The 14526-nt window shown below is 38.3% G+C and overlaps 1 protein-coding gene and 1 long non-coding RNA gene across 3 annotated transcripts; one reads left to right on the top strand and one right to left on the bottom strand.

Annotated features, from left to right (window-relative positions):
* Positions 1-5991: 5991 nt before the first annotated feature.
* On the top strand, positions 5992-8827 carry LOC106296253. 2 transcript variants are annotated; one of them, XR_001261170.1, is made up of 3 exons: positions 5992-6412; positions 6538-7897; positions 8015-8827. It is a non-coding gene; the product is annotated as an uncharacterized LOC106296253 (long non-coding RNA). The 2 variants fall into 2 exon arrangements; XR_001261171.1 differs by having other exon boundaries at positions 5996-6108; positions 6205-6412; positions 6538-8827.
* A 3773-nt stretch (positions 8828-12600) lies between these two features.
* LOC106297572 lies at positions 12601-13622 on the bottom strand. The gene is made up of 2 exons (XM_013733784.1): positions 13392-13622; positions 12601-13317 (listed from the first exon to the last, which is right to left on the bottom strand). The coding sequence occupies exons 1-2, from the start codon at positions 13620-13622 to the stop codon at positions 12601-12603; spliced, it is 948 nt and encodes a 315-aa protein (XP_013589238.1).
* Between the last annotated feature and the right edge of the window lie 904 nt (positions 13623-14526).

Below are 14526 nucleotides of genomic sequence, written 5' to 3'. Positions count from 1 at the left end.
ACTCATGGCTTGTTTTAAGCTTTTTGTTTCGTTTTTATTTTTTGCACCACTAGCACCAACGCCGAAGAGTCACTCGTGACTGATTTCTACTGGTGACTGAGAGGGGAAATAGAGAGAAGGGTGTTGAGATGAGATCAATATATGGGAAGAGAAAGACATGAGGAGTTGAGTATGATGAAGTACATTGCGTAGTAATACTAGTTACCCAAGTAACTTCCAAGGGTTAAACCAAAGTTACCCTAGTTATCCTAGTATACTAGTTATACTAGTTACCCGGGTAACTTTGGATGAAGAAGAGAAGCCATATTCCCTTTGCTAAGGCATCAGACCATTGCAAGGGAAGAGGAGGCACTGTGACAGGCAAAAAGAGCTTTATGCACAAGGAAGAAGCTCATTGGATGGTTTGAATTAAAGCAAACATTATCTCTTGTAATAGTGCATCTTTATGAAACTCTCATCCTAGTGTTGCCTCCTCATATATATTGAAAACTCTGATCAGTTTAATAATAAAGAAGTTTGGGATTATCTCTCTAGAATCTCTCTCTTGTTCATGATGATTTTTAAATACTCTTAAACATGATTACTACCTAATCTCTCTACAAATCTCCCATTAATTTTCTCTAATCTTCCTTTAACCTCTCAATACCTACTTTATTCTCTAAAATCATAGATATTTGTTTTCCAACAAGTCCCAGTTCTCAACACTACTAGCCAAAACATCTCCAGAGTCAAAGCTAAATGACAATAACAAAAGTTCTCATCAACACTGCTAGCCAAAACACCTCCAAAGTCAAAGCTAAATGACTATAACAAAGCGCTGAGTAAGAGGTAACCCACTGTTAGGTAATATTTATTAAGTTTTTATTGATTTACTATTTATGTTGATTTTTAATTATTGCAGGTCATAAAAATAAAAAATACAAAAAAGATCCAAGTAGACGATTGCTATCAGTATCGACGGACGCGAACCAGTCGACATCGATCAAAATTTCCCTACCTGCGTCGACTGATATCAACATCCTTACATCAGTCGACATTCATTATGGTTTGGTATATCGTTCTTACTTGTTACATTGAGTCCTTATGATTTATTTCTAACCATAACTTCGACTGAATTTACACTGGGGACAGTGTAGTTTAAGTCTGGGGGAGGTTTACTGATATTTATTTACTTATTAGTATTATTAAAATATTTTCAAATTAAGTTATTATTGAGCCAAGAAGGGGATTATGAACTTATAGATTTTGCTAGATATCTAACCACTCTTTAGCACCATTCTAGACTTACTGATTGCAGATAGTACTAAAGATACTAAAGTGGATCAACCTGTCAACTATCCACTCTTGCTAAGATTGTTTTGAAGGAACCAAAGCTGACCTCCAACATTAAACCTGACACAACTGCTTGTCTTGGGGCTTGGTATACATGGGATCAGATTCTTCAAACAAGTCTGGAAGGTAAAGCCTTGTGTATATAGATTTATCACCCTTTCTCTCTCTATTTTCGAAATATAGATTATATATAGAATAGAATAAAATATATATATATATATATATATATATATATATTTTATTCTATTCTATATATAATCTATAGACTTTGACCAAGAGAGAAAATTATTAGAGAGAGAAATAGGAACTAATGTTTACCTGCAGGTTCAGATACTTGTTTGAGAATCCTAGAATCCTGTGATCGATACTCCCAAGGCAAAGCCTTCACTTTTATTTTATGCTAAGAAATGAGGTTGGTAGAGGGGAATGAAAGACAAGATTCGCTAAGTTGTTGGCTAGATGAATTTGGTTGCTAAGTTAGGATATGGTATGATGTGCTTTTGTGATTAGGGCTTCTTAGATGTGGATTGCAATATTGTAGAGTTGATGATTCTAAGTTTTAAATCATGTTAGTCCCTGCTGTTTTAAAACCTCTTTCTGAGAGACTGTCTTTTTGTTTTGCTTGAGGACAAGCAAAAGAGTAAATCTGGGGGAGTTGATGGACTATGGATTTGACCCATTTTCATCCATAGTTTATATGTGTTTTTACTAATAATTATTATATTATAGAGTCTATTTATTATATTTATAAGATCAAGAGTGTTTTGGAGCTAACTAATGATTTTGGAGTATTTTGGAGATATTTGGAGCAAACACCCGAGATGACCATCGAGCTCGACAATCGGTCGATATTGGAGAGCTAGAATCGATCTATACGCATGACTTGGTATCGATCGACAGCGAAGCGGGCAGAAAGCCCGTTTGGTCACAGCCGACTTGAAGCCCAAGATTTCACCATTTTACAAGATTACCCCTGACGAGTTTTACCCTAATTATATAGTTTTGCCGCCATGTTAGAGGCAAGGTGGTTCTTTTCTTGTGTTTCATTGTTTTATTATTTTCAGCAAAAGTTTTTTAGGATTTTGATAGATAGGAGAGAAGATCCAAAGTTATAATTTGTGATTGGAACTCCATTGATATCTATTCACTATTCTAATGAAGTTTTTATACTTAACTGCTGTTATGAATTGCTTAGTCATGTCTGAGTAGTTCCATTGTTAGATTTTAAGGTTTAAATAGGTTAGGAGGGATTAGCCCCAACTATAGATCGATGAGTTGTAATAATTATCTTTAGGATTGTTCATTAATGCTTGTGTCTAGATTAGCTACCTAGAACCTGCCCTTGGATTGATTGATAAAAGCGAGAGCTTTATTCTCATCCTGAAAACATTCTAACAGAACTATGTTTCTTGCTATGAGCAAAGCGAGAGCTGATCTAGTAAGCTTAGTAAGCCTTCATTCAACCTGCACATAAAGCTTAACTAGAGCGCGTCGATCGATATCACACTTGAATAATCGATCGACGGTGCAAAAGGTGTATCGATCGATACACCCATTGGAATATCGATCGACACTTTCTATTGATCAATATAACAAGAGTTGAGATCATAGATCGAGTTAATAGACAAGTCAATACACGCGAGAGCTGATTGACTAGTTGATCAAGTAGTTGAGTGTTACATTATCATGCATGCAACTCATTAGGCATCTGTAGGATTATAATTCTAACTTTCCTGAATAAAAACCCTAAGTCTAGCTATTTCCTTTTTAAGCACCAAAACCCCAAACCTGCTATTGAACAAACACTTGTTCAATATAAACTGCAATTTATATTTAAAACTCTAAAATAACATCTTTGCTTAACAAATCATATTAGAATCCCTAGGTTCCCTAGCTCCCTGTGAATTCGATCCCTAAGTACTACAACTCAACATCTTATTTGAGAGAGTATAAATCACTCCTTAAGGTAATTTGAGTGGTATCACAAAGCCTAAAACATCAAGTAAAGCCCATACCCAACAAGGGATTAGGGTTTTGTTGGAACAGAAGCAATGGCCGCCAATTACATAACTCTCGTTGGAAGGAGCTTTGTACATCGGACCTCCCTGGACAGAGCGGCTTGTTGTGGTGGGTGAAGGGAGACGGTGTGTGAGAGGAAAGTTGTCGGTTTGGACCTTTGACCATTGATGATGGAATAAGACGCAGCAGAGTGACAATGAGGAGAGGCTAGGCGAGCGGACGACGGGTTGAGCTACATGAGAGGAGGAGAGACAGTTCAACACTCTGTACTGGTGATGTTGAGTGGAAGCATGGAGGAGTGGTTCTTCTGAGACCAGCGCCTTCCGAAGGAGAGGGACCATCAGAAAGCTCATAGATCCGTAGAGGAGAGTGAGTCGAAGGTCTGGCTGGTGAAGCGTAGATTGATAGACCATGGATTTTACCCACTTTCAGCCATGGTCTATAAGTGTTTTAATATATATTTACTACTATATAGAGTCTATTTAGAGTATTTACAGATTCAGGTACGTTCTGGAGAAATATGGTGATTTTGGAGTCTTTTGAGGTGCAGAACTACACAGACGCATCAGATTTTTTGGCTATGTATGGAGACCTTCCCACCGTTAGATTGTGCCCATCTTTTGGCACAAGATAGAGACTGAGTTAGCTTTCTAATGCTACCGGTTTGAGGTCAATCAGCATCCTGTAACAGAAGTTATTCTCGTTTTACTGAAGAGTGGTCAGTCTGCCTCGCAAGAGGAAGCTGTCGAGGAGATGAAGGACTGTCGATCGATGAAACAGAATTGGTGTCGATCAACAATGATGCCAGAATATGGGCTGAGCATATTTTATGACCGCTGAAGCCCAGAAGCAACCCCAAATTACCAGAATACCCTTGGACGACCAGAAACCCTATTTATGTTATTTATAAGCCATTGTTGACGGCTACGCTATCTAAGCTTTCTTTAATTCATTGTTCTTAGTTAGGAGAGAAGGGAAGAACTCCTTCAGAGTCCTCTTGGAACTCCATTGTCTTTGGTTTTTATATCTATTGCAATTTCATCTAGTTTATCAATGATTTCTGTGACAAACTTCATGTCTGAATAGATCTACCTGTTAGGTTTAGGGTTCAGATAGGTTATGAGGGATTAGCCCAAAATATAGAACTGCTAAGTTGTGATATTCATCATAGGATTGTTCTTACTGCTTGTGTTCTAGAGTCACGAACTAGAACCCTGATTTTAGAATCATTAGGCACAATGCCATCGCTTGGTCTTTTCTGTGAACTGAATTCTGTTGAGCTAGGATTGCTAGAAACATACGAGAGTTGATTTAGGAACCTTAGTGAACACATATTCAACCCGATCGTAAAGCTTGCTAGAAGCGATATCGATCGATGATCCAATAGATTAATCGATCGATATTGTGAAAGGTGTATCGATCGATATTCCTATAGAACAATCGATCGACACTTTCTACAGATCAACATGCGAGAGCTGAGATCTTAGATTTAGTGATAGATCATCTAGACATGCGAGAGCTGGTAGATTATTGTTATTGTTTGAGTTCTATAATATCTTACAAGCAACAATTAGCCTCTATATCATTATAATCCTGATTACCTGAATAGAAACCCTAGATCTAGCAAACCATCCTTCCATCAAAAAAATCTTTGCCAAGCTGAACAATAGTCTTGTTCAACTTGTTTACCGTTTACTGTTTTGCTATCTATATTTACTACTTTATAAACTATTAGCCTAGCTTAATCGTATAACTATTAGATCTTTTGTGTGCCCTAGCTCCCTGTGGATTTGATCCCTAAGTACTACAACTCGACCTCTTATTTGAGAGAGTATAAATCACTCCTTAGGGTAATTTGAGTGATATCATAGATCCATCGGACTGAGCTTTAACCTTCCCGATTTGGGATGGATAGTCGAAGGTATGCAGGTTGGCGAAGCAAGAACTCGACGTTGGAGGGTCACGACGGTTGTAAGTGGTGATAAGCAGGGCTGAGGACTTGGAGCTTCTCTTCTCAGCAAGAAGCGCTCTCAGCGGATGAACACATGAGTGAGTGGAGCAGAGAGCAGAGATGGCAACATAGCACACTAAGAAACACAAAATGAAGTTGTGGAGTGAGTTGGAAGAGAACAAAAGAGGAATCTGAAGGGTCAGTTCCGGCGGCCAGAGGCACCCCTGAGGTCGAGCAGAGCGAGAATTTGTATTTTCTCGATTATTGTGCATGGGAGCGCCTCAGTGTGTAAGCGTTTGTTATAAGATGCAGAAATATTATGGTTCTATAGAGCCTTTTTGAAAGACTAATAGCTCATAGAGCTTTATTGAGTGACTAGTAAACTAAAGGGAGGAAGAAGATTAAATTGGCTGAACGAATTAAAAGACAATATTGTATTTCATCCAAAATGAGAAAGGAAGAGGCTACAACTGTGCAGCCAAAGTTACAAAGTTAAATGCATAACATCACTACTTATAGGAAGCTACTTGTGAGGAGAACCCTAAACACATGGGCTTAAAACATTATATTGGCCTTGATGACTTTGCTTTGGGCTTGTCTATAATACCATTACTGTACCACTTCAAAAAGTTAAAGCAAACTGAAATACAAACGTGATAAAATAATTATGTTCAGCTGAGAACCACAACTATATAGTGCTTTACATTAGTTTATGTGCCTATCACAGATGAAACGCCATTTCATGGGAAATCTCTCCCTCACGACCAAAGGAAAAACAGATCTGGGAAGCCAAGCGCACACCGCCGGTTACCCCCTTTCCAGTGTTCCTCGTCTCCTTCTTATGTATCTTCTGTTCTCCATTCCTCTCACTTCGTCTCTGATTGGTATGCTCGTTGTTCTAGGTTTGTCTCAGACTCCTGTGAGTTTCCTTAGCGGTGGCTCCGTTTGGATAGCGTCGGTCTCCTCTGAGTGACGGCGATGCTGGTTTTGTGGGGTTAGAGCTGTTGGGTTTTGTTCATGAGTGATGACGGCTAGGGTTTCCGCTGGTCAGATCTTTGTTTCCGGGAGTGAGAGCAGGCGTATCTCACTAATCTACGACATCTAACTCAGGTTTGTAGTTCTCTTCACTCACTTCTTCTCGGATTGAAAGGTCTTGGCTTGGGTTTTTAGACCAAGTTTTAAGAGATATTTTGACGCCGCTGGTTTGATGGCATTGTAATGGTTGTCGTTTTCAGATTTCAGTCGGGTCTTTATCATTTTGCTATATCCGGGTCAGTTCCTTGGAGGTGTTGATGAGTTAGGCCACTGCATGCATCTCTCTATTTAGATCTACCAGTTGGTGTGGTTTTAGCCATTGGTTTAAGGCTCTGGTAGGGAGTAGAGAGAATGGGTCGCGGTCTTATCAACTTTGATCATCATTCCTCAGTGGCAGCGTGTTTCAGCTCTCGTGTCATTGGAGTTTTTGCGGTAGGTTGTTATTCACCTATTTGGGCTTTATGAGATGCTGGATGGAAGCATATCCTCTTTTTGAATTCTCATTGGTGTGGTGAGCGTAGTCATCATCCTCTGAAAAAATAAAAGCTTTAGTAACTAGCCAAGACAGAGGAGATTTCTAGGTAGTAGGTTTGGTCGGTGGGGAAAAAATTGAACAATTGTCTTGATCTGAATCCTGTGGTGGATTTCCTCGGGGGATTATGCTCAGACCGGTCTGACTTTTTATTTTGGGTTTTAATAGAAATGACAATGCCTAACTAGTAGCAGAAATGCAGTCTGGTTAATGCAGATCGCAGAAACTTTGACTCCATTTGACTCAACCAGTAATGACAGAAATGACAAAGCCTAACTAGTAGCAGAAATGACAAAGCCTAACTACTAGTTAAGCTTTCTCTCTCTCCTCTCTCCCAAGCGACCAAGCGAACAAGTAAACAACAAATCTCCGCCACGTTTTGCTCCGGCGTACGGAGGCTTCGGACCCGCGTCCGGTGCACGTTAACTCCAACGCCGGAGGCTTGTCTCTAATCCTTCTTCTACGATTTCCCCTTTGTTCTTCCGTCGCTTCTTCATCCCTTTCGCTTTGCTTGTGTTTTGTGTGTCTGAAGCTTTCCTGGAGGCAACTTCGCTGCAGAGAAGATACGTGCTGGTGCGAGTCTTTTAGGCATGAAGCTACGGCGCGTTGGGGTCTGGCGGTGCAGGCGGAGGAGTCGGCGTTTAGGGTTATGGAGGTGATACCTTTAGCTACTTCCAGATTTGGTCGCCCGTGGAGGCGTACGGCTGGTTACTTTCTCAGATCTGGTTCTCGATCTACTCGATTTGAGATCCATTGGTCTGAGGCGTAGCGGCGGTGATGGAGGTTCCGTGCTCTACCCTCGGCGTCTTGGTTAGGGTAGGTTCTTCTTCGTCTCCGCCATAGGTGTTTTGGAGCTCCGTTTAGCTCGATTGCGGGTTTTATCCAAAGGTGGTGGTGTGTGCCTCTACTTGCAGTGGTGGCTCGTGGAAAAACCTTTAGCGTGATTTTGGTATTGGTCGTCTATGGCCGTACTGATGCGTTGTTGTTACCTCCCTCCTATCTGGCCTCTCTTCCCGGCGTGTGTTCTGGTCCGTCCTTGAACCTGTGTCGACTGGTTTCTATGGATCTCTACTCGTGTTTGTAGTGTTATGATTGCTCTGTAGCTACCGGAAGTATTCTTGACGTTTGTAACCTTTCGTCCTTAGGTGCTCCAAGGCGACGGTTGGTGACGGTCGTGAAGTTCTTGCTTGGTCAATAGGTCTTCATGGTTCCGTCGGTGGCTCCATCCGGTGCTGTGCACATCCCAGTGCCTTGGCCTCCTCTTTGATGCCATGGTAGTGTTAGCGGCTCTTGCTTTCTTTCAGGTCTCCGAGCAGGTTCTGGTTCATGCGCTGCGGCCATCTCGTTCCTGACTTCTTGTTTTTCCGTTCTTGGTATGGAGATCTCTGTATCTCTTGGCCTTGACCGGGTTGGCGCTGATGAAGTTTGTATAGCGGGAATTGGATCCATTTTCAGGTTTGTGCTCTAATTCCCTTCTTCGTTAGCGTTTGCGCGTAAGAAGGTAACGGTTATAAGTTTCGAGGAGATCATCGAGACCTAGCTACTCCAAAAGGCGACACGGAAACTCCTGGCATCCGAGGCAACGAGGAGAACCTCACTTTCTCTTGATTATCGTTGATGGAAGAGAACAGGAATCGATTTCTAATGTTTACTAAAAGCATATTAGCGGAACGTGTCGGGTTTAGTGGGTGGGCGAAGCTAGTTTGTAATTCGTTAGACTAGGAAACTTTTGTTTGAATCGAGTTTGTAACCGAAACTTATTCCCGTTTTTCGGGCTGATTTATAATATATGTTATTTGAAAAAAAAAATGGTAATTAATTTTAACATGTTTACCGAATAAAGAAATTCATTTCATGATGCACCGTAATGTCTTAAAGCCACTCCAGTAGTAAACTTTGACTCAGCCAGTAATGCAGTCTGGTTAATTATAAAAACGTATCGTTCTTTTCCTGTTTGCTTCGCAGCTTCGAGAGCTCATGGTGGTAACTGTCCTTGAGGAATCACACCTAACATATACACACAAGAATTAAAAACCTACAAGTAACGGTGAGATTAATTTTGTCAAAGAAAAAAAACGTTGGTGAGATTAATGAAATAAAATTTTAAAATCATAGTTAAATTAATTTTAAATAAATATATTAATTGTATAATCAGAGAGATTTAATTGGGTTAACACTACAAAAAAAGGAATGGTAGGGAATGAAAAGGAAAAATTATTCCTTTTTTAAGAATTGTTAGGGAATGCATTTGTTCCTCGTTGTTCCTTGGTCACTATTCATACCCTAATATTATTACTAAGTGGACAACATGCCTAAAATGATTTTAAGGGGACTGTAGATAATTTTTTTTAATTTAATATCAGCAAAATTCCGTATTTATTTTATTATCTATTTATTTTAAATTCTTGTTCTATTTTTACTGTTTAGATCGGTTTATGCGGTACCGTTCATTAGGATCCAAGGACACCAAATCAGTTTGATTCAGTTTAGTTACTTTGATGTTCAAAATGTTAATATTTTTAAAAAATCTATAAAAAAAATTTTAGTTTGTAAGGTAAATATGTTGTGAAAGAAAAAAAGGGTATGAAAAACTTAGTAAATCTATCATAATAAGGCACACATGTGCGGGATAAATTTCACTAGGAAAAAAATATATATTATAAAACCAGGGCGGATCTGCGCGTGTATTGGTTTTTATGAAAGATATAATTTTGTGTAAATTTTCATTAGGTTTAGTTGGTTGTGGGGGTGATTATTTTAAGCGATTAGTGTTGTATACACCAAATTACAATTATATAATAAAAGTGACATGAGAGCATTCTCAGTATTGTTGTTGATTTGATTCACAGTTGCAAAATTTTATATTTTTATAATACTCATAACACTTTTCTACAGTTAAACCTTGAGCATTATAAGTTAAATCAAACGAAATCGATCAAAAGATGATGAGATTTTTTTTTTTTGAATGAATGTAAAATATTATTCAATCAAACTGTACTACATCAAGTGCTACTGCTTTATTTTTTGTACAAAAAATCAAAAAAATGGAGACTTGATTCAAACTACCAGTCTCATCTAGACCCAATCCAAACCATCAAACTCTCTTCAAAATGTTTGTGCCCTGTTCCTTTGACTGAAAGGAGCTTGAGCCTGACTGTCTTGTCGATAAACTGGACCAAATGAGCTGCATCATGTGGCTGTTTGCCATGCCTATGCAAGTTTCTCTCTCTCCATATCGCATGAAGAGTTGCTTGGAGAGTGTAGCGGATGAGGAATGTCATTGTTGGATTAAGCCAAGGTTTGGAAATAATTTCAACTAGCTCATTCCAATCTGCAGTGTATCCCTCCTGCATCATTCCTCCTACTAGCTTCTTCCACACCTGTTCTGAGTAGTGGCACTTGAAAAAGAGGTGAGAGCATGATTCCTGAGTGTCGTTACAGAGGACACATGTGGTGTTGAGTCCCGTTATCCAAAGTTGCATTTGATCCAGAGTTTGGAGTCTACCACGCAATGCAAGCCAAAGAAAGAAGGAGTATTTTGGAGTTGATTGGGGAAACCAAACTCCTTTTGCTCCAGGTACAGGTTTGGGAGTTGCCTCGGATCTGTTCCCAGGTTCTCTTTGAGGAGAATTTGGTTACAAATTTGTCATCGGCTTGTCTCCACAAAGATAATGAGATTAAGTTTTCAAATACCATTGTATTTGCTTTTTTACGAGGGTATTTAATATAGTGGAGAATGAGGTTTTAATTTAGAGGAATTATTTGTCAAAGATATTATATAGTTGCATTTGGAAAATGTTAGTAATTGCTATTATTAACAACTATTGTTTTTTTTTGGTATTTATGTTACATTTGAGGGTTTTTATTTTGCTTTATGTTACGGTGCCATTATAATGGGTTATTATCGTTACTGAATGTATTGTTACATAACTAATTACTACGTTGATTAGTTGACTAAAGATTCATAATTATTTTTTTCCTTTTTTGTTTCTTTTGTTTGATGTTTTTGGTTATATATGTTTTTATATTCTGTAATTAATAGTACTCATATGTTCATTAATAAGGCAAAAAGGTATCAAATGTATTATTTTAAATGGACAAACTGAGCATAACGTTTATTCAGATTTAAACACATAATAAATATTCATTTTAATTGATAAATATTAATTCCTTCGTTTGTAGTTTATTAAAAAATACATGAGTTTTTTCATTCTCGGTTCTAACTTAGAAGGCCTTCAAATTCCATTTGCTAAGTAATACCCTGTCTAATTTTAAAATGTTGTTACGTCTACTGCAAGCTTCTGCTCCGTTCAATATGTCATATATTTTTTTTTATGGAGTGTTACTAAGTAGGGGTTATTGGTTGTTGTATTTTAATGGATTTGAAAATCCGAACTAAATCTAGTGTTATTGGTTCTATGATTTTCAAATCTGTATTAAAATCATGTGTTATTGGTTTAATGATTCATAAATTCTGTATCAAATCAAGTGTTATTCAATCGTACAGATTTACTAATATATTTGATTTTATAATGGATTTGAATGAATTTGTTTGGATTTTTTAGTTAAAAATACAAAGATTCAAATCTGAGGGAAAACCTCCGGATTTGCATATTTTACTTGGATTTATAAATACTATATGGATTTCTAAATCAATCAAAATATATAAACCAATAACACCTCCTAAAGTTAGTAAATTGTTTTTCTTGTACTTAAACTATCAAATAATGAAGATGATTGATTAAAATATGAAGAAGGACACATCTAGAACAGGAAAACAGAGTCTTTATTTGTAATATTTGACACGGTCTTCGTACCAGTGTGTATTATTTGGGATTATTAACTTGAATGGTTGTTGCTGACAAAACAAAAAAGAAAACTTGAGTGGTCGCATATGATCAGGGCCGTCTCAAATTAATTTTAGACCTTGTTCAAAAAAAAATATTAATCGTACATTTTATCAAGTAATTTTAAAATTTAATAACTTTGTCTGATTTTTTTAATTATAAGTTCTAAATTTAGCATTATATCTAAAATTTTAAAGTTTCTTACAATAATTTATCTATATATTTTTAAAAAAAAATTAAACTTTTTTTTATATATTTTGGGTCCTATTCGACCGCTCCGCTTGCGCGTGCTGTTAGACGGCCCTGCATATGATGAGCTAGATATTGATTTTTTTTCCTGTTTAAAGTGGTTTATATTTATTTTTAGACTCAGTTAAGTTACCGTTATTAAACAGTAAATGTGGCTTCTATTTTTTGTTGGTTATTGTCGAAGAATATACATGACTGTAATTTATTAGGAAACTCGAAATATAAAACAGAGAGGATGAAGATACATATTCTACTCAAATTATATTCTACTCAAATGAAAAAACAAACTTGGTCATTTCCTCGTTACACTAATTAACATGCGTCACATCGATTGTCAGTGATATGTTAGTAACATGTTATAGTTGCTCTTGTGGTGTTATAGTTTGCCAAGTAACAATTAAGTCTGGTAACTCTAATTCTGTTAATTGATTTTTAATGCGTTTCAAGAAATTGTCCTCCCGACCTTTGTTGAAGCTCTATCCGATATAATCCAACATTAGTTTACTGATCTCTAGTTGTATGAAAATTTTGAAGATAAATTTAGTTTTTAAAATATATAACTATTTTTTGGCAAAATACAGTATATTTTTTTTTTTGAACACTGAATATTATAGATAATAACCCAACCAAACAAACTAGTTGGTGGGGGCAGAGTATAGAGATGATTTCGCAAGGGCATCAGCCGCCGAATTCAAGATTCTGGAAATGAAAACAAAGGAGATACATTCAAAGGAGAGAGATAGATGCTCGATGTCCCGAGTGATTCCGTGGAGATCCGCCGGGTGTTGTTTCGAGGAGATAATAGCAACAAGTGCTTGACAATCTGATTTAATACAGATTCTGGTATAGCCCGCATCGAGGGCGTTGAGGAGTGCTGTTCTGACTGCGAGAGCTTCAGCCATCAGAGGCGATGAAGTGTGGTTGAAGATACTCGTTCCCTGCTTCAGCCACGCATCACGGTGGTCCTTGAGGATCCATCCACAACCTGCTCTGTTTGATCCGGCCTGCCAAGCTGCATCAGTAAAACAAACTACAAATGTGGATGTCAGGGTTGGTGGAAGCACTCGGTTGTGATGTGACGAGGGAGTTGAGTGTGGAGGTGATTGCGCGATGCTCCATTCTCTTGCCATTCTGATAGCTTTTGAGATGATTTCCACAGGTGTGAAGTATCTATTCTCAAACACATAGGAGTTTCTTGCTGTCCAGATTCCCCAAGTGATCCAAGGAAAGAGGTTGGTTTCTACTCCTAATGGTGGGAGGTTGGTGGCCGCTGTTGAGCCGAGGAAAGCTTCAGTATAGGAGTCGTAAAGCCTTGGGTCAAAGGGAGAAGTCCAGATGTGTGAGGACCATATCTGTCGTGTGAAGGCACAGTGAAGAAACACATGATTTGTGGTCTCTGGTTCTCCACAATGACGCCTCGCCTTGCCAAGTTTTCTCCAAGTGCTAGCGCTCCTTGTGTTATCTTCCAGAGAAATAGGTGTAGCTTTGGCGGTATTTTGCTAGCCCAAATGGCTTTGTAAAGGTTCTGATCTTGTAGGGGTCTTGCCTCATCTCTGTTAGCGGTCAGTTCCTTTGATGCAGCAACATAATACCCGGATTTCGCAGTATAAACTCCTGACCTTGATGCTAGCCAAACAAACGAGTCCGGAGCTCCCATGATGCTCGGTTTTATATTAAGAATGTCAGTCAGGTATTGGGGCAGAACTTCCTTGATTCTTTGGATGTTCCAGACTGCACTTCCTCGACACAAGAAATCTGCCACAACTAGGTCTTGATGTTCTTCTTTTGCAGGTCCTATGGGTCTGATCGGATGAAGGGAACTCAGCCAAGGGTCCTTCCAAATTCTGGTACTTTCCCCATTTCCAATGGCTTTGCTCAGGTTAGTTACCAGGAGGTCTCTGCCGGCTAGGATCCTTCGCCACCCGTGAGATGCAGCCTTCGGAGGGTCCACCACTAGAAAGGACTCCTTGCTGCAGTATTTGCCTCTAAGAACTCTGGAAAGTAAACAGTCTGGTTTCGAGATGATCCGCCAAGCCTGTTTTGCAAGTAAGGCCGTGTTAAAGGCTTGAATATCTCTGATGCCAAGACCTCCCAACGCTTTAGGTGCAAAATACAGTTATATCTTCTTTTTTGGCGCTATGAGCATGTGGATCAATGGTGTAATTAATGTGGCGCTATGAGAACATTTGTTCCCGACTGTAAAAGGTCGTATAAATTATTTCACTGCGCATGTTTATTACCATTTATAAAATATTACATTTAATTTGATTGTGTAATGATGATTTTCCATACAGTGTGACCAAGTTCATTATTATGTGGTGCGATATATTATTTAAGTGGACATTTTTAACTAAAATTGGGTTGACTAACATTGTTTGGGCCTAAAAACGTTAGTGGTGCTATTAAGCCGTCTACTTTTTATTGTTGTGTCGTGTTCATATGCTTGCTGTAAGAGTGTCGTTGGAGTAACTTTCCAGTTGGACGACTTAATTACCTTCAAATTTTCTTACTAAAATAAAGAAATTCAATTATACATGTATGTTCCAATGTATATTTCTACA

Source organism: Brassica oleracea, chromosome C6 (assembly GCF_000695525.1).
Source record: "Brassica oleracea var. oleracea cultivar TO1000 chromosome C6, BOL, whole genome shotgun sequence".
NCBI lineage: Eukaryota > Viridiplantae > Streptophyta > Magnoliopsida > Brassicales > Brassicaceae > Brassica > Brassica oleracea.
This window is presented reverse-complemented; position numbering and strand designations above follow the sequence as displayed.